General features: G+C 43.9%; 1 protein-coding gene across 1 annotated transcript in view; it reads right to left on the bottom strand.

The window, feature by feature from the left end:
* Sycp2l (synaptonemal complex protein 2 like) overlaps positions 1–17,201 on the bottom strand; it is a 61,209-nt gene extending 44,008 nt beyond the window's left edge. Inside the window, exons 1-9 of the mRNA XM_076573626.1 lie at positions 17,055–17,201; positions 15,851–15,919; positions 14,547–14,684; positions 14,340–14,459; positions 9,799–9,903; positions 9,357–9,381; positions 5,113–5,198; positions 4,912–5,000; positions 545–579 (exon numbers count right to left, since the gene is read on the bottom strand). Of these exons, the coding sequence (XP_076429741.1) occupies positions 545–579; positions 4,912–5,000; positions 5,113–5,198; positions 9,357–9,381; positions 9,799–9,903; positions 14,340–14,459; positions 14,547–14,684; positions 15,851–15,919; positions 17,055–17,201 (814 nt within the window). The remainder of the gene's footprint in view (positions 1–544; positions 580–4,911; positions 5,001–5,112; positions 5,199–9,356; positions 9,382–9,798; positions 9,904–14,339; positions 14,460–14,546; positions 14,685–15,850; positions 15,920–17,054) is intronic.
* Positions 17,202–18,934: the final 1,733 nt, after the last annotated feature.

The raw sequence follows: 18,934 nt of genomic DNA, 5'->3' as shown, positions 1-18,934 counted from the left end.
CCCACCACCTCCCCAGTGCTGGGAGTTTAGACATATGTCACCACAGCTGTTTTATGGGGGGCTAGGGCTCAAACCCAGAGCTCTGTGTGTGTTAGGCAAGCTGAGCTACATCCATAACCTAAAACTCAAATAATTGTAAAGGCAAAAAGAGGGATGTAATCAGATAGACCGACAAGGCAGTGGTCACATGGTTCTAAATCTATAAAACAGTCATGTAATTATTATGCAGATAAAAATTATGTTTGAGAATGAAAAGAACTCTGAGTCAAAGACAGGAAGTGGGAATGTGGACATAGAAAGCTTTATCTGCCACTCTGATGGCTTTTACTTGCAAGGATTTTAACTGAAGCACAGGTAGTACGATATTAAAATGTGACAAAACTGGCCAGTAAGTGTCTGTTAACTATTATGATTTTCAGCAGGCCAGAGTCTCTCAGAAGCAAAAACAAAATCTTAATTTCCTATCTTCAGATGGAACATAATGTAATTCTCATATATCTCCCAGTGTCCGATATTCTAAGCATTTAAAACTCTTAACACTTACCTCCCACAGTCAAGATTGTCCTTGCCAATTCTTTCCTGAAACATTTACATAAACCACATTTTACTGAGATGAACATCAAGAGGTAAAGGCTTATTAAATTAATAAGTAAACCAAGATAAGTATTTTTGAAATCAGTATCGGACTTTCCACAATGTGCATATAAATACCTTTCAATGGAAATTTTCTTCAAGGTCACATATTACTGACCAATATGCATTTTTAAAGTTTTCTTCTTTTAAAATAATTTATTTAATTTTATTTTAGATGTGTTGCTGTATTCCCTGTATGCATGTCTATGTGATTGTATTGGACACCTTTGAACTGGAGTTACAGACCATTGTGAGCCACTGTGTGGGTGCTGGGAATTGAATCCAGGTCCTCTGAAGAGCCAGAGCTCTTAACCACTGAGCCATCTCTCCAATCCCCTGACAGGCATTTTCAAAGAAGCTAGAAGTTACTGTATTTTTGAGGTTCCATTTTTCTCTTTCATGAAATGAGTTTAGCTTCCTAAGACTTGAGGGTCCATTGAATAATCTGCTTCTGAAGTTTGAGGTTTCTTAAGGTTTCTTGGAATTTGGGTAGGGAGGTTTTTGTTTGTTTGTTTGGTTGTTTTTGTTTTTTTTTTTTTAACAACAGGGTCTTACTGTAGCTTAGGCTAACCTTGAACTCATAGCAATCCTCCTGCCTCAGCCTCTACAGGCATGGGCCACCTCTAGCTGTTCTCTTTTCCCCAGTCAGCAGCCCATGGGAGTACACATCTTACATACAGCTTGAATATGATGGAGCTGAGACCTTTGGTCCTGAGCCTCTCCCATGACAAAATCAATGCAATTTTCAACTGACCAACTTAATTTTGAAACATAATGGAAGTAAGCTGTTACATTTTACGTTACTGATACATTGTAATCTTAGATTCTCCTGTAGTGTGCTAGTGTGTATCCATCCACTCTAGTGTGTCCACTAAATACTAAAACACACTCTTCCTTTTTCCTTAATGTCTGAAAATCTTTGTGCATGGCTGGCATGGAGGAGGGTGGCACCAAGGTTCCAACCTACGGCTTTGTATATGCTAGGCAGATACTTCACTCAGCTACATCCATAGCCCTTGGTGTTTCAAGACCATTTCACTATTTAATCCCAAGCCGGCTTTAACCTGATGATCCTGTCTCAGCCTCCTGGGTGACTGGGAGGTCAGGGGTACACCATACTTAGCAAAAATCTCTCATTTTAAAGAATAAAGATGTCTTGTGGGGTCGGGGAGAAAGCTTAAACAGTGAAGAGCATACCTTACAAGCATAAGGGCCTGAGTTCTGGCTACAGAGGCCACATTAAAAAGCCAGACATCTACACCCTCCTCCAGGGTCCAGCCTGGTAAGTTGTCCTCACCACCCCATACTTTTTCTAAAACTTACCATATCTAGCTAGGGTTCCACAGCTGGTGTCCCTGCCTGGTCTGGCCATCCCTTCCAAGCCTGAAGAGCAGCCAGCCTTAGGCTTCCAGAGGGTCCCACACTTCCAGCCGGGCATAGTCCCATTACCTCTACTCTGCAGTCAACTCTAGGCTCGCACTAGGACCCACCTTACCTGTGTCCACCCATGCAGGGCCCTTTGCTCTGCCTCTACCACCCCACTCTCTACTCAGACTTCCCATGTCCTCTTCCGGGGTCTAGCCTGGTGAGCACACCTGACCTCCTCCTTCATGCCTTTTCCACAGTCTACCAGAGTTAGCCTGGGTCTCACAACCCATCAGCCTAGAAGCCTTGCCTGGCTTCCTTTCAGAGGAGTGCTAGGCTTGGGCCAGTAGCCTCGCTACCAATCCATCAAATCACAGAGCTCTCCTATGTCATATGCAACTTTTCCACTCAGACATCTACCCCACCCCAGTCTGGGCTTGCAACAGGAAGCATGACCTGTATGGCAGCCCAGTCCCCTCTGCCTACCTGACTTCATCCCACCCAAGCCACTTCTAACCTCTAGACCCACCTCCACCCCCTCCCCCACACCCCTCTTCTCCTCTGACCAGCCCCATCCACTATAAGCTCAAAACTAACAAAGGAATGCCACGTGCCCAGATCTCATCATAGGAATACCAGCAATACGAAAAATCAAACCAGTGTCTTCTCTCCAACACCCACCAGTCCTATAGAAATGTTTGCAAAGGGGACTGGAGAGATGGCTCAGAGGTTAAGACCTCTGTTCTTCCAGAGGTCCTGAGTTCAATTCCCAGCAGCCACATGATGGTTTACAACCATCTGTAATGAAATCTGATGCCCTCTTCTGGCCTGCAGGGATGCAGGCAGAACACTGTGTGCATAATAAATAAATAAAATTTAAAAAAATCAATGTGGCAAAATCTAAAAGCTAAAAATAAATCTACCAGGTGACCCAGCTATACCACTCCTTGGCATAGGCCCAAAGGACTCAACATCCTACTCTGCAGATACTGGCTCAGCCATGTTCATGGTTGCTCTGTTCACAATAGAGCTAGGAAATGGAAACAACTTAAATGCCCTACAACCAAAGAATGGATAACAAAAATGTGGCCTCTATACACTACAGAATACTATTCAACTGTAAATAAAAATGAAATCATGAACTTTGCAGGTAAATAAATGGAATTATAAAAGTTCCTAAGAGGTAACCCAGAAAGAAAAACATCGAATGGCCTCTCTTGTTGGAGGCTGCTAGAAGTGAATCTTCAGAATCTTCAGAAGTGAGCTGATAGCCTGTAGAACTACAGAAGCCAGGAACTAACATGGAACCATTCGAGGGTGGGGGGAGGGGCCATGAAGCAATAGAGATGGATGGCAGAGTACAAGTGGTCTGCTGAGGGAAATGGGGAAAGGGGGTTCCTTAGGGAAGAGAAGGGAGGGAAATACCAGAGGAGGAAGGAGGTGGATAAAATAAACAATATGGATGTCTGAAAAAGCCACAAGGAATTATTCTATTAACTATTTACCTAAAAAACTTGTAATCTCAGGTCTGAGGAGGAAGAGAGTTTCTGGGGCTCAGCCAGCCAACCTAGCTTATTTAAGGAGCACCAGGGTCAATGAGCTGTACACACATGCAGGTGCACATGTACATACATACATACACATACACACACATACACACACACACACACACACACAAATACCTCCCAAACACACACACACACACACACACACACACACACACACACACACACACTACCTCCCAAAGAAACCTTGCTCTATTTCTCACAACAAATGGATTTGTTACAATTAAATAAAGCCCTAAAAGAGCACCCCTGAAAGTTCTGCTCAATGTTATATTTGTAGGTTTTGCCTCTGACTTAAGTCCAGACATTCCAGACCTTCTAAAAACAGTAAATATGATCACAATATTTGTTAGATCAACAAACAGGCAACAAGAACATAACAGAAAGCAGCTAGGCATCTCCAGGATACATAACTGTTTCTTTAATCACAGCAACTGAATGACCACAGTCTCTTAAGAGTGGCGATTCTTGGGGCTGGGTGACAGTGGCGTGCACCTTTAATCCCAGCACTCAGGAGGCAGAGGCAGGTGAATCTCTGAGTTCAAGGCCAGCCTGGTCTACAGAGCCAATTCCAGGACAGCCAGGGATACACAGAGAAACTCTGTCTCAAAAAAAATAAACAACAAAAAATAAAGAGTGGTGATTCTTACCAGTCAAGACTTTTTTAAATAACTAACTCAGCCCAAGTCACAGCAGGCATAGACTAACAATTGACAACAGAAAGCCCCTGTTCAGAAAAGGTACTTCATTCTGTGGATGGCACTCTGTCCATGGCATGTCACAGGAATGGTCACTGTCACCAAGATGTCCTCCTTGCTGGCTAGCCATCCTCATAGATGTGTGTTTAAGTCCAAATTTCAAAACAGGTGTGTGTTTGCAATTCACTTCACCTTATTTTAAAACTGTATCTTCAAATGTCACATTCCAAGCTCTGTGAAAAATCTCATCTTCATATCTTCAAATATCACATTCTAAGATCTATGTAGCCACAACTTGGCCACTAAAATTAAGAGCGTGAGTGTGTGTGTTGTGTGTGTGTGCCCCCCCCCCACGCCCCTTGACATCCTTCCATAAGTCAACAATGGAGTTCACAATCACATAACCAGCTGAGAAAGCATTTTGGCCCACAAAAGTGTTGAAAAGACAAAACAAACAGAAGAAAACCCTGAATGTTACAAGCATAGTCTGGCAAAGTCTGTCCTTTGGTCTTTACTCCTTCTCAGCCTGATACTTGGTGAACTCACAAGGTACACGCTGGAGGAAGGAATGAAGTAGGTGGTGGACAGAGGACAAAGAAAGGTACAGAGATTTGGGGCTTACACCATCACCTGAGTGTGAGTTCACTTACATAAGACTGCGTGTGCCTTCTGCCGAGGAGAGCTTCCTTCTCTCTTCCCGGGGCACGGCGTCCAAGATGCAGTTCAAAGTGCTCAGAGCCTGCTCAGAATTGGAGTGAGGATTCAGGGAAGAGAAACAAAATGAAACCGCATGCATGCTTTCTCTGAGTTTTCCAGAGCAACCGTTCACTTATGGTTTTGATACAACTCACCTCCTGCTGAATGGAGGGCTTCACGGTGCTTTCTGCTACCAGGAATCCTAAATTACGTATGAAGGAATCCAACATCTGGATTGCCCCTGAAAGTGCAGTTGTCAAAGCATCAAATGGATGCTGGAAAGAGTCAGCGCTGACTCCTATGAGCAGGCAGACGTACAAGCTGGAAGCAGTGCACAGTGCAGGGATGACAGTCGAGGCAAGGGGCAGGTTACAGCCAGCTTTGGGTCACAGCAGCCCCCAGGCTGCCAGACACTTGTTTTTGTAAATACCCACAAAAGACTGCAACAGCAGCCTGAGCCAAGTGTGGGTAGCCACACTGTCAATGCTGTAACCTGAACAAAGCCACTTCCTGGCTACAGTGGGCAACGTTCTGAGTGCAGGCATGTGGGCTGTGCTGTTTACATGGTTTATATGAACTGACACTACATAATAATACAAATATCATACATAATATACAAATTAAATTTGCTATAAGTCTATAGCATTGAAGCAGGAACTTTTAAATAAGTTGGTCTCCATTAATAGAACACAGAAATTTCCACAGCCAGTTATAGATCAGAAAAAAATAGACTGAGAGATACTATTTTACACATAACTAAACGAGAGCTACCTTTTACAGTTTTGTTTGTGGACTTATATTAAGGTAGTAAGTGGAAATAATAGTGAACACCACAAAGAATTAATGCCAGGTCAGAGTATAATTTGGGTGGGTTCAGATGTATCATCTCAACATGTAAGTTATTTGTCACAAAGTATATACCTTTTACCCCAGTATAACTCACACAATTGTGGGAGACCAAACTGGGAAGCATAAAAAAAAACTGTCCACGAGGTTAGACTCAAAGGTTCTACTAAGAGTCCAGCTGGCCAGCAAGACTCTTGGAGGTGTCTGCATGTGTCCCACATACAGACAAGACAAGTGTCGTGGTTTCATTTTGAGACAAGCTAGAGAAAGTGAGAGAATGTGGCCCTGTGACGCAGGAGGGCTTAGATAACAAAGAGGTAGCAGAAAAGTAACTTCTGAGAAATATTTCAAGAAACCTTGTTAAAAAGTGGGAAGCATTTGCCCGATTGTCCTGGAGCTGACAACACAAACTAGGAAATAAATTTGCAGAAAACTCGCATGAGAAAGCACCAGGCTAAATAGTCATAAGCAAGAACAAAAGTGTAAATAAAACTTCCAGCCATTGTAGATACTTAAGTCCGAGGGGTGTAATACATGAGAATCATTGGAAAGATAGGGAAAGCTGAGAAGGCAAGCTTGGAACAGTGAGGCAGCCCCCAGATTTACACCAGCAGGTAGCCACTGCCCACCATTCCCTAATGACCCAGCACTGAGGGTCCTAAGAAGAAAGCAGTCAAGGCCAGCACTACTGTTTGGACATAACACGTTCTCAAAGTCTTGCATGCTGAAGGTTCCCAACTGGTAGTGATGGTGCTATGTGAGTGATCTTGAGGGTGACGACTCCATGGCTACATTAACCTCATTGGTGAATTCACAGCTCAATGGGCTACCCAAGGGCAGCAGGGGAGATCTGGTTGGAGGAAACAGGCCACTGATGGGTGTTCCTTCAAGGGTTACACTGTCCCCAGCCCTTTGTTCTCTTTCCTGGCCACCGTGAAATGGCCTCTCAGCCACATGCCTCTAATATCCTGTCTCATCTCAGGCCCAAACAGTGGGGTCAGCTGACCACAGAACTTCTGAAACTGTGATCCAAAATCAACTGTTCTTCCTCATTTACATTGATTTCTCTCCGGTGTTTTGTGATAGCTACGGGGGGGGGGGGGGGTAGGGAGAGAGGGAGAGAGGAGGAGAAAGGAGAAAGAAGGAGGAGAAGAAGGAGGAAGGAAGGAAAGGAGGGAGGGAGGGAGGGAGGGAGGGAGGGAGGGAGGGAGGGAGGAAGGAAGGAAGGAAGGAAGGAAGGAAGGAAGGAAGGAAGGAAGGAAGGAAGGAAAGAAGAAAAACTCAGCTGGGCCAGAACCACAAGGACAATGAAGATACTTAAGAAGGTGCTACCCCAACAGAAGGAGGGGAGGAAATGTCCTATTTGTTCCCCCACATTAGTTTTCCTGCACTAAATCGAGCAGTCTATCAGTTGGCAAGAGGGCCCGTGAAATGCAGCCTTTTGCAACACCAACTAAAGAGTGGAGGGCAGACCTGAGAGCAGAGGCTGACCGCCACCATCCTTGAGGGGAGGAGCCTTGAGGGGAAGGTTATGTTTACAGAATCCAGGTCTGGGGAAGAAGCAATGAGAGAAAATAACAATGCCTTCTGAGAAAAACTTGAAAACTCTAAACACACTGAGCACTGGTGAGGAATGGAGTGAGTGGATAGTGTCAGAACTGAGAATTTTTGCACATAGATAAAATAATCAAAGAGCAAATTTTCCTGAAGATTGGATTCAGCATTCATGAGCCATGTAACATAACCGTGTGTGTGTGTGTGTGTGTGTGTGTGTGTGTGTGTGTGTGTGTGTGTGTATGTGTGTGTGTGTGTGTGTGTGTGTGTGTGTGTGTGTGTGTGTGTGTGTGTGTGTGCATATACCCACAGGTTCCTGCCTATAGCTTCAACAACACAAGAGAATGAAGCAGGGCTATGATGTGGACAGAAGGCAGGGCAAGAATTCTACTGAACTAAAGTCAGAGATACAAACTGTTCAAAAGTTCTGACCATGCCCACCCACCCCCTAATGATGCGCTTTGAAATTATAGTAGGGCAGCCGGAGACTGGGATGGCTAGTCTTCATTGCTGGCCTCACTGCATTTAAAAATCACTTAGGTCACATCTCTCTTCTGTGTCTGTTATACTGTTTCTAGAAACAATTAGCTTGAATATTCTTTTCAGTGGGTGGCACCATTCCATGGGCTGGGGCTAGCATGAATAAAGCCAGATCTCGAGCTGGGCAGTGGTGGTACACACCTTTAATTCCAGCACTCAGGAGTCAGAAGCAGGCAGATCTCTGTCAGTTCCAGGCCAGCCTAGTCTACAGAGCAAGACCCAAGACAGCCAGGGAAACCCTGTCTCCAAAAAAAAAAAAAGAAAGAAAGAAAAAGGAAGAAAGAAAAAGAAAAAAGGAAAGAAAAGGAAGAAAGCCAGATCTCCAGCATTCATCTCTGCTCCCTGATCTACTGAGATGTGAGCAAATAGCTGCCCATGCTTCTGCTGCTCATAGCTTCTTACCACCATGCAGTTGGCAATTGTTCCCAAGTACTCAGAGGTGCAGTATGCACCTAAACTCCTGGTGCTAAGTTTCCTCAATCACCATCCCTTGTGGAACATAACATTAACAGCTTCTTAAAACCGAGTGGCACCCCGGGAAAAATGACATTTCATATTGTGATGGCCACATGTTCTGGGATTCTCAAACATCCCAAGTGCATCTTTGCTTCCAGGCGATCATATTTCAAAATGCCAACTACCCTTTAACTGGAACTGAATGGAACAAATCTTTGCCTTGTGGGTATTTTACCTTGTACACTCTAGAAAGGCAAAGCTATTTTCATTGGCTCCAAAGTAAATCAATATCAGTTCCAAGTTAAGTCAATAGTAGCTAAACCTTGCTGGTTTGTGTCTTGGGCAACTGTCCGCTGCTATAACCAGATACCTGAAGCTGAGTCTGTTTAACAAAGAAAAGAGGATGATTTAGCTCACAGCTCTGGAGGCTCTAAAGCATGGCGGCATAGTCTGTGACTTCTGGGGAGGAACCCATGGTGGATGGAGTCACAGTGGCAGGAACACGGTGTGGAAGAGGTCACGTGGGCAGCGTGAAAGCAAAAGGCAACAGCCCAACTCTTTCTAATAAGTAATTCCAGCAGTTAGTTCCTGTTCTCACGAGTTCTAGTTCAGTCTCACACATGATTAATCCCTTCACAGAGCTGTGCCATGGTGATCTAACTGCTTCACAGTAGGCCCCCGCTGGACCAAGCCTCTAGCGAGTGAACCTAGGCAGAAACCAGGTCCAAACCCAGCTAAAACTCCTGCTGCTTTGGAGACAAAATGGCTCTCTACTACTTGAACAGAGGATTGCCACACAGCAGTGACCAGAGCCACCAATACATTGCAGAAAACTGAGACATGCTTCACAAAAAAATGCCTTCCTGCATCAGAGCAGGACTGTGTCAAGTGGTTGATAAATCTAGATGTGTTTAAATTTCACCCTTGCCTGGCATTGAAACTATCGGTGCCAAGATGTTCTCTTCATGAAAAATAGCCAATTAGTAATTGCTCATATGCGTACCTTTCCTGCTGTGCCTGGAAATGACCTGATGAACGGGAAGGAAAAGTGCAGCTTGTTACTTCAAAGCATCATACATTCCAACACTAACACATGAATACTAACGGACAGAAACTGAAGAAAAAACCCACTAGAAGACTGTTAGAATTACAGTTACCTCATTAAAATGAACACATTCCCTACAGTCACACAAATAACATGTTAGAATATATAAAATAAATGAACTCTCAGTTTCCTATGTCATTGGTTGAATATATTAATGTCTGTTACTCTTTCACACAATGACTTAATCATAAAAGTCTTTTAAAATTCACATCTTATAAAAGTCCAACTTCATAAAAGATTTCTTTTTAAATCTGAACTTAAAACAGAAGGAAGTTTTGCAGATCACTTAGATTCCTGCCCATCACTGTTGGCATCGTCCCTTGAACCTTCCCATCCTTACCAGTGCAGTGTCCAGGAAGTCTCCCAGGGCAGTAGTCAGCAGGGCATCTGAGGCCATGATGTTTGTCATCAGAAATCCTGTGACTGTCTCAAACCAGGAAACCATGTGCACAGAAGAGATGCTGATAGAACCCCATGGCCCGAATGAGTACCACCTACCTCACAAGATATATAAGACAATCTCCCACTAGAGAAAGCAACCGAACACCTGTTCCCTCACATGATACAGGCTTCCCATCCACCAAGAGCAAGTCAGAAAGTCTAGAATTAGGATAAGTCACACACATCAGTAAAAATGGGACACTTGATGAGGATTGGTGCCAAAACACCCACAGAAGAGGCTGCCGGAGAGTTCAGGGTTAGGTGGGCCTGTGCAGCACAGAGCAATAGTATGGCTCTGAGAAGCTATAGAAAGCAAACAATCAAAAAAGACGAATGAGCTAGGTGTGGTAGAGCATGCCTAGAAGCCCAGGACTTGGGAAGAGGAGGCAGGAGGACTTCTGTGCATTCAAGGCCAGTCTAAACTACACAGTGAGATCCTCTCACAAAACCAAATTAAACAAAATGATGAACAGCTTGGGCATTGCTTCATGACTATAGAAACTGTACCTCAGGCCTTGTTATCTTTCTTCTTCTAAGAGCTTTTGGCTCATTGGAATTTTACCCCCATAAGAATATCAGTTCAATTTCATGCTATGCTTAGAATACTTGAAAATAACTTCCCTGACATCTTGAAATAGATGTACTCAGTAAAGTGTGGGCCATCTTTGGACCATTTTTGCTGAAACTTGCCACTCATAAAAACAGAAAAACAGGTCTAGAGATATAGCTTAGGGAACCCTCCTAGCATGCAAAGTCCTGGGTTCAATCTCTAGTAACACACATACACAAAGGAGGGTAAGAAAATACATGCATATAAAGTCATAAATCATCAGTTGAACATAGCATGAGGGGCATGAACCATTGATGGAAATTACGAGTTGGAAAGGGGGGATGGTTCTGTGTAGTTGATCTTGATGCTTAAGAATAAGAAGGACCTGCCTCAACTGAATCTACCAGGCTGGGCTGACTCCCCAGGGGAGACCTTGCCTTGGAGGAGGTGGGAATTGGGGGTGGATTGGGGAGGGAAAGCTGGGGGGCGGGGAGGGAAGACGGGAATCCGTGGCTGATATGTAAAATTAAATTAAATTAATTATAAAATAAAACAAAACTAAAAATTGTTACAAATAATAGAAAAAAAGAATAAGAGGCATTCTCAAAGCCCTCTTGTGTATCCCAATGGTACATCATTTACCAGACGCCCAGCTTCCTCACTGGACAATAGTAATGGCTTAAGGGTATGATGCTGAGTCCTCCTGGGTCTTAGGGACAGAGCTAGATATTGGCTTTCTGCAGGGAATTCTTGCTCTATGAAGTAGAATTAATTTCTAAGTGTGCTGAGCCTACACTTAGTTTTACAGTACAGAATCAAGTATCCCTTTCTCCTCGACAATGTCTATCTGTTCTCATTGGTCAAAATGTACATGAAGTAATATACCCTTCGGAAGGTGCCTGAGATAGTTGTGACAATCTCATCAGCAAATAGAGTTTGGATAGAACATGGAAACTTCCATTTCAAAATCCAGTAGGGATTTGATGGGACCCATTTTTTACACATTGGGAGAGCATTTGTGATCATTAACCTTCATTGCCAACTTGACTGGATGTAGAATCACCATGGAAACACACCTCTGGGTATGTCTGCAAGGTTGTTTCCAGAAGAATTAACCAGGGAGGGAAGATCCATCATGAATGTGGATGGCACTGTCTTACAAGCTGTGGTCCTAGACTCAACAAAAACAAGAACTGAGCACCAGCATTCAGTTCCATGGGCTTCCCGACTGTGGCTGCAAGGTGACCAGCTACCTCGTGCTCCTCTAGCTGTGACTCTCATCATGATGGACTTTACCCTCAAACTGTGAGCCAAAACAAACACTTCCTGAATTTGCTTAAGGCTTTATGTCATAAAAATGAGTGAAGCGGCTGATGTAGCCTTTAAGACCTAGAGAAGAAAACCAGGTTGGGGCATACTCCAATTCACAACTCCTTAGCAACCAGCTTAGTTTCCAAAGTGCCTGTGGGGCGTCCCTGCTGTTTCCTTTGAGGTTTATCTCCTCTTCCTTGCCCTCTATTGTCTGTACAAGTTAGGGCACCAGGGAGTTAAGGAACATCAAATACAAAATTAAATCATGCCTTTTGTTTTCAGTGGTACTGGATATTGGGTCTCATCCATGCTAGACAAGTGCTCTATCACTGAACTACATCCCTAGTTTTCTTTTTACCTGTTCTTTTCTTTTACTGTTGGAAAAAAAAAAAAAGCAAACATAGATTTATTAGGGAAACATTATAAAGAACTCCCCAAAGCAGGAGAAGCCCCACAGGAGACTTTACTATAAAGGAACATCCTTTACCCTTTATTTTGAGACAATGTACAAGCTGCCCAGACGGCTCTTGAACTCACTCCGCAGGCCAGATTTCCTTCGAACTTACAATCTTCCTGCATTAGAATCCCAAATAGCTGGGATTCCAGACCTGAGCCACCAGACCCAGCTAAAACATAGTCATTAATGCCCTCTGTAGCATTTTAAAAGCTCAGTGGGTAAAAGTGCATGCCATCAAACCTGATGACCTGAGTTTCCTTATCAGAATCCATGGAGGAAGGAGACAACTGACATCCAAAAGTTGTCATTTGACCTACACACCTACACACCTACACACACACACACACACAGTGGCGCACATACAACCACACTCACATGCACTAGACACACAACATATGCTCAATGACATTAAATAAAACAAAAAACCAGAAAAGAGTTTGGGCAAACCTACAGTCTACTCTCTCCCGGGAAGAGGCAGCCCCAGAATGAGTGGCAGTGTCTTTTAAAATGGTCCTTTCTTGGCCCAATCGCGTCTTGGTAAACTCTAAGAGCGAGACAGCCCAGGCGGAAGGGCAGAGACTTCTCCCTCTCCTGGTTGCCTTTGGCCACTGCATTCCTTCCCTGCACCTTCCTTCCCATAAACAGGGCAGCAGAAACCTCCTTCGCTCTGCTCTGTAGAGTGAGAGCAGCAGTGAGGTTTGTACACTGCGATGCTTCCAGCTGCCGTTGATATACGTACTCACCGTTACTACCTGGCTAATCTTAAAAAGCAGTAAAATGTTGTCACTCATGAAACTTGGATAAGCAAAAAAAATCTTTGCTCCTTTTTTTTTTTTTTTTTTTTTTTTTTTTAGACTGAGGATTTAGAAGAATGGAGAGGTGTGTCAAGATCAATGGGAAGTTTTTTATGATCTTTCTATGTTTGATCATGTTCAGGAAGTCTACTCAGATAGAGAGCCAGATCCCTGTTCACCTCATCTTCCCCAAAGTCTCTGAAACTAGCATGCTATTACTAGCTGAGCTTAGCAGCATACATCTGTGTGCAAGCCCAGCACTTAGGAGGCTGAGGCAGGAAGCCTGCTATAAGTTTGAGGCTAGCCTGGGGTTATATAGCAAAAGTCTGTCTCAGAAAAAAAAAATCTAGATATTGATATATAGAGGGCTATAGAAATGGCTCAGCAGTTGGAAGAACAATTGCTCTTGCAGAGGACCAGAGTTAGTTCCCATCACCCATGTCTGGCAGCTCACAACCACCTATAAACTCTAGCTCCAGAGAATCTAGTACCTCTGGGTGTGTACACACACACACACACACACACACACACACACACACACACACAATTTTAAAAATAAAGATGGTCTTGGGAAGTAACTTAGATGTATCATGCAGAAAGCCTTAAATTTTATGCCCAGAACTCAAAAGCTGTAAGCAGGGAGAGCAGAATTTCAAGGCCACCCTGTTAGCAAGTTTGAGACCAGCTTGGTCTACAGCCGACCCTGTTCCCCCTCCGCCAGCAAAATGCCATCACTACACATAGGCCTGTTGAGAACAGTGGTTGTTTATTACAAAACTATGTGATTCCATATTTCCTCAAAATGCTCTTCATGAGGGGTGAAGACTTGGCTCAAGTGTGGAGCATTTACCGAGCACATGCAGAGTTTGAGTTCAATCCCCCAGAACTTCAGATATAATAACTGAAATGTCCAACATGAATTATGGGACAGAAGCAACAAGGTTGGACTCTATTTTTTTTTCAAATTTGATTTCAAAAGAAAAAACATCAAACTATCTAATTAAATTCATGGTAGTTTTTTGTTTGGGGTTTGTTTTGTTTTGTTTGTTTGTTTGAGAAAGGGTTTCTCTGTGTAGCCCTGGCTGTCCTGAACTCACTCTGTAGACCAGGCTGGCCTCTAACTCAAAGATCCTCCTCCCTCTGCCTCCAAGTGCTGGGATTAAAATCATGCAACCCCACCACACCAGCATACTAGTTATTATTTGATTCCACCCCCACCCAGGGCCTCACACGCCTTAGGCACATGCTTCACTCTTGGGCAGCACCCTCAATCCCTCATCCTGATTTTCTAAAGGGCCCCAAGCCTCCTAAATGTAAAGTGCACTTATCTTTGGGATCAGTCCCTGCTGAATTAGCAAGGGCTCCTCTTGGTCTGGGTCATCTTTGAAGAATCTCTGGATACATTTCAGCAGCAGGGAACAATTCCAGAACTCATTTTTATCCAGTTCCTAGGCATCAGAACACACTGACTTCAGAATGCTTCCCATTGCACACACATTGGCTTTTCAGGCCTCAAAACAAATCAAACCACTCGCCTCATTTATCAGTCTGTCAATATGGTGTAGGAGGAGATGGTTGTATTTTTGAGGCACGTGACTCTCTTTCTGCTGCAGATATTCTTCTATTATGTGAAATCCTTTGCCATGGAATGCATCATTGACAAGAGACTGAAGCTGGAAAGGAGATGGTGTGTGGATTATTAATTTTCCAAAGCACATTCATTTTATATCAATATTTTAAAATAATGGTATACTCAACAAAAATTCTGTGAGAGCTGGGGATGTAGCTAAATGATAGAGCTTCCACCTAGCACAGCCAGGGTCCTGGGTTCAAGGCCCAGCACCACTAAAGAAATGAATAAATGTAATTTTGTGGCTGGGGATATAGTCCAGTGGTAGAGCACTTGTCTAGCATGAGAAAGACCTTCTGTGCCAACATCCTTACTGCAAATAATAATTATAACTCAGTGTGAGATAATATAAATCAAAAATACAATAAAGACATCAGTCTTGAACTATAAAATAGCAAAATGTCTGTTGACAATCACTCAAAATATTAGTTTTCATTAGCTTTAGACAAAAGGTCTAGACATGGGAACTAGAAAATAGTAGTGTCTATTGATAATCACTTATCAGAACATCAGAGCATTCATTAGCACCAGACAAAAGTTCCAGATGTGGGGTCAGTGGGGCCCCTGCAGCAGCTGTGTCTCCTTGGGGTTTCTTAGAGTTCAGACTCCCCGTGGTTCGACAATGATGGACTTAAGGAAAACCACTCTTCACTTATGGGTAAACAGGTGAAAGCACCCAAGTCTAAACCAAATCTTCAAGCCCAGGCTCACCGGTTAAGGGTCAGTAAACAAAAGAGGAGAGAAAAAGAAAGCTAATATCTAGAACAAGGTGAGGTCTTGCTTGCCTCAGGCTTTTGCACACAGTTATGTCAGGATTCCTGAGCCTCACCTTCTCTTCAGTACCAATTGACAGGAAGGGCTTCCAGGACCGCCTTAAACCGAGCAGGCCAGGTGCTTTCCTGCACTACAGCCCTGCTCTATCAAGTTTGGGCAGCTGGTGCTTGGCTCTCTGTGGGGCCTAAGTTCCTTGAGGATAGGCATTGAATTTGTTGTCTTCAGTGCTGGCTACTTCTACTCGGAATAAATGCTAGACACAGGATAATTTACGGTAGGTTTCTGGAAAGTCCCCCAGGTATGGTTAGCATGTGATACCACAGTAGAGTAAGCCAGGATTTCTCTGCTCCAGGCTTAAGGAACAACGGGGCTGAGGAGCCACCCAGAACTCCCAACTATAACACATATAAAATAGAAAATAAACTTTATCATTACCCAGAAAGCACCTTGGGTCTTGCCTGTTCCAGTATCCTCCTTAATAGACTGCAGAGGATTTTTGTTTTTCTGTGTACAATAAAAAGATGTTCTTTAAAAAAGGAAATAAGATATCCTGTCTCTAAAAACCAAAAAAAAAGAAAGAAAGAAAGAAAGAAAGAAAGAAAAGAGGAATAAAAACCTCATTTCAAATTCTAAAAATAAATGTTTACGCAGCTTTTTTGAACAGGTTTTGTTGTCTGTACATATCACTAATCATAGGTTTAGATAAGAGAGTGGGTTATTTTTTAATGTTATCTCCTTGGACGTGGTCTGTGGAAACAAAGCACCATCTCACAAACGGGGGGGGGGGCCTGAATAAATGTCCGTACAGGATAAACATAAGCTCCTTTTATTTGTGACAAAGTTCGGGCTTATATAGTGAAATGTCAAGGTTTAAATAGCCACAGCACAGGCAAGTTTCCAAACCTGTAGTGGGCTGGTACATTTTCATCAAGGGGCGGTGCCTGGTTGACGGTTCTGCCTTTACACATAGCCCCCAGTCTCTTACAATTTCATGGGCAAGTACAGGGGTACACAAAGTAAATCTCTGCTAAATGGCTGCTGGAGCCGGCTGCGGTGGTACTTCCTGTAATCCCACTACTTGGGGGGTCGACCAAGGGTTCAAAATTATCCTCAGCTACGTGGAGAACCTACAGCAGTCTGGACAAATGAGACCCTGTCTCACACACGGCAAAACTAAAGAAAATCTACTTTAGGTTAATAGTCCTATTTGTAGGAATTTAATCAAAATCCCTAATGTCAAGTGTATTTTTTTTTGCAATATTTTTACCATCATTACGTATAAACAGAAGAAGTCAAAGACCCATGTCCATCTAGACTTGTTTTTCACCAGCGTGCTAACAAATGACAGGTAAAAGTGGGAGCTCGAGGGGTATTAAGACCCTATCTGTCGCCAGGATTGTCCTTTCCTTGCCGGTGGCTGGGTGACCAGGACTGGGAAAGAGAGAAAGAGGTCTGTAGAAGCGCGCCTCAGGAAAAGCACTGAATAGTGCTCTCAAAAGAGCTGCGGAGTTCCAGTTCTCCATTTTCCCTCCCCAGTGGCTTTGAGAGGGGGATCAGGATCTCTGTTGTTTCCCCCGTCTTCCTGAATGCTGCCAGCCAGCACCAAGCAAACCCAAGAGGTTGTTGCGCCCCAAGGTACCCCGGTATCCCCAAGGATTTGTCTGGACCGCCGAACGAAAGGTGCTGGGCCTCTGTGCCAGCGGGGGCTGCCTAGCAGGAGCGCGGCGAGGACAGTGCTCCCTCGGCCTCCCGACCTCCTCTCCCCGATGTCACTCACCGCTGGCATCTTGAGGCTTCAAAGGATACTGCTACCCCTGTGTCTGCCGCGCCCAGCTGCGCAGCGCAGCTCGCTCCCCAGCTAGCCCAAGATCCCCGCTGAGATCAAAGGGAGGATCGGTAGCAGGTGATTCTTGGAGTTCACTCTTCTCCAGGAACTCCAATTGGAAGAACCTGCTACCGATCTCTACTAGACTCCCTCCCTCCCGGGGTTTGTGATTCTAGAAAGCACGCAAGTAACAGCAAGGTCAGGCTGCCCTGCCGCCTGGGCGCACACGTGCAGGGAATGCGGGTAAAGCAGGGAAAGTGTGCACCTGCAGGAGTGTTTTGAACTCGCACCATTGTGGCTGAAGCCAGTGAAGTTTACTGCCCTCTGGAATCTGACCAAGTTGCTAGACTGAGTCACTATGAGGGTCGGCGTTGAATTTGGTTTGATTTCAGAGTCTCATTCTGCACTCTCGACTGACCAGGAACTCACCCTGTACCCCAAGCTAGCCTCCAACGCTCAGAAGGCTGGATTGAAGTGTGAGCCACCAGGATAGGCTCCCTGCTTCATCTTGACCAAAGAAAAGCACCCTGGGAAGGGATTCTCCTTCAGAAAGTGGTGTGGTCCCTCTGAACCAGACTTGGACCCAACATTACGAATACAACCCTGATACCACAAAATAAAGTGTTACATGGCACCTTAGTCAAGGGAAGAAAGATCATATCTATTTTTTTTAGTCTCACTATGTAGTCCAGGATGACCTCTTAACTCAGTCTTCTACAGTGCTGTGATTACAGACTTGACCCACCTGAGAGACAGATTTTTAATAGCTTAGTTTTCAACCACTTTCTTTAACCTAAGTGTGTGTTCTAAGGACAGGCTGCTTTTTGAAGAGAGACCAAATATGTGAGCCCCACGACAAAAATAAGTTGTATTATGGTTTTCTTTGTAAGGATACAGTGCTGGAGAGGTGGCTCAGCCTGCCACAAAGCCTGGGGACCTGACTTTGATCCCCAAGGTCCAGATGGTAGAGGGAGAGGAGTGACTCCTGTAACTTATCCTCTGACTTCCAAATAGCACTGTGGCATGTGCACACACACACACACACACACACACACACACACACACACACACACAAATAAATAGATAGATAGATGCCTCCTACATTCCAAACATCCCTTGTGTAAAGCCTGACTTTTATTACAACCAGACACAATTTTATGCTGTGATGCTTACAGAAAACATTTGCCTACATGAACAAGAAGCATATTGCGCGCATGTATCTACAATCCCTGTTAATAAGCCCAAACATGCAAGCCTGGCCATTTGTCTACCCAGTCCTGAACATATCGGCTCCTAGAAAATATGATGCCAAGACGATGTAGTTAATTTGCCTATTTTAACCTAAACTTTGCAAATTGAGAGACTTGCTCCTTCCTGAAATTAACAGGTGCTTTCGGATTAAATAGTGATCAAGAATGTGACCAGCAGGAACCAACCAACGCAGAGTATCTTAGGTCAATGCAAACACTGCAGCAGGAAAGAAAGCCCAGTCTCGAAAAAGTGGTAACCAAACCCAACCTAAATGTGCTTCAGAGATGAAAATTCATTTTGAAATATTAGACAGGAAACATCATTTTCAGAATTTGGGAGAGATTATATACTTCCAAACCCTACAGTCGAAATGCATCTCAATCTTGAGAAGTTATTAAAAGCAACAAGACAGGGATCAATACACCGTAGTTTATTTATATTTT

Source organism: Peromyscus maniculatus, chromosome 5 (assembly GCF_049852395.1).
Source record: "Peromyscus maniculatus bairdii isolate BWxNUB_F1_BW_parent chromosome 5, HU_Pman_BW_mat_3.1, whole genome shotgun sequence".
Classification (NCBI taxonomy): Eukaryota; Metazoa; Chordata; class Mammalia; order Rodentia; family Cricetidae; genus Peromyscus; species Peromyscus maniculatus.
The sequence above is the reverse complement of the archived record's forward strand: the minus strand, read 5'-3'. Positions and strand labels throughout refer to the sequence as shown.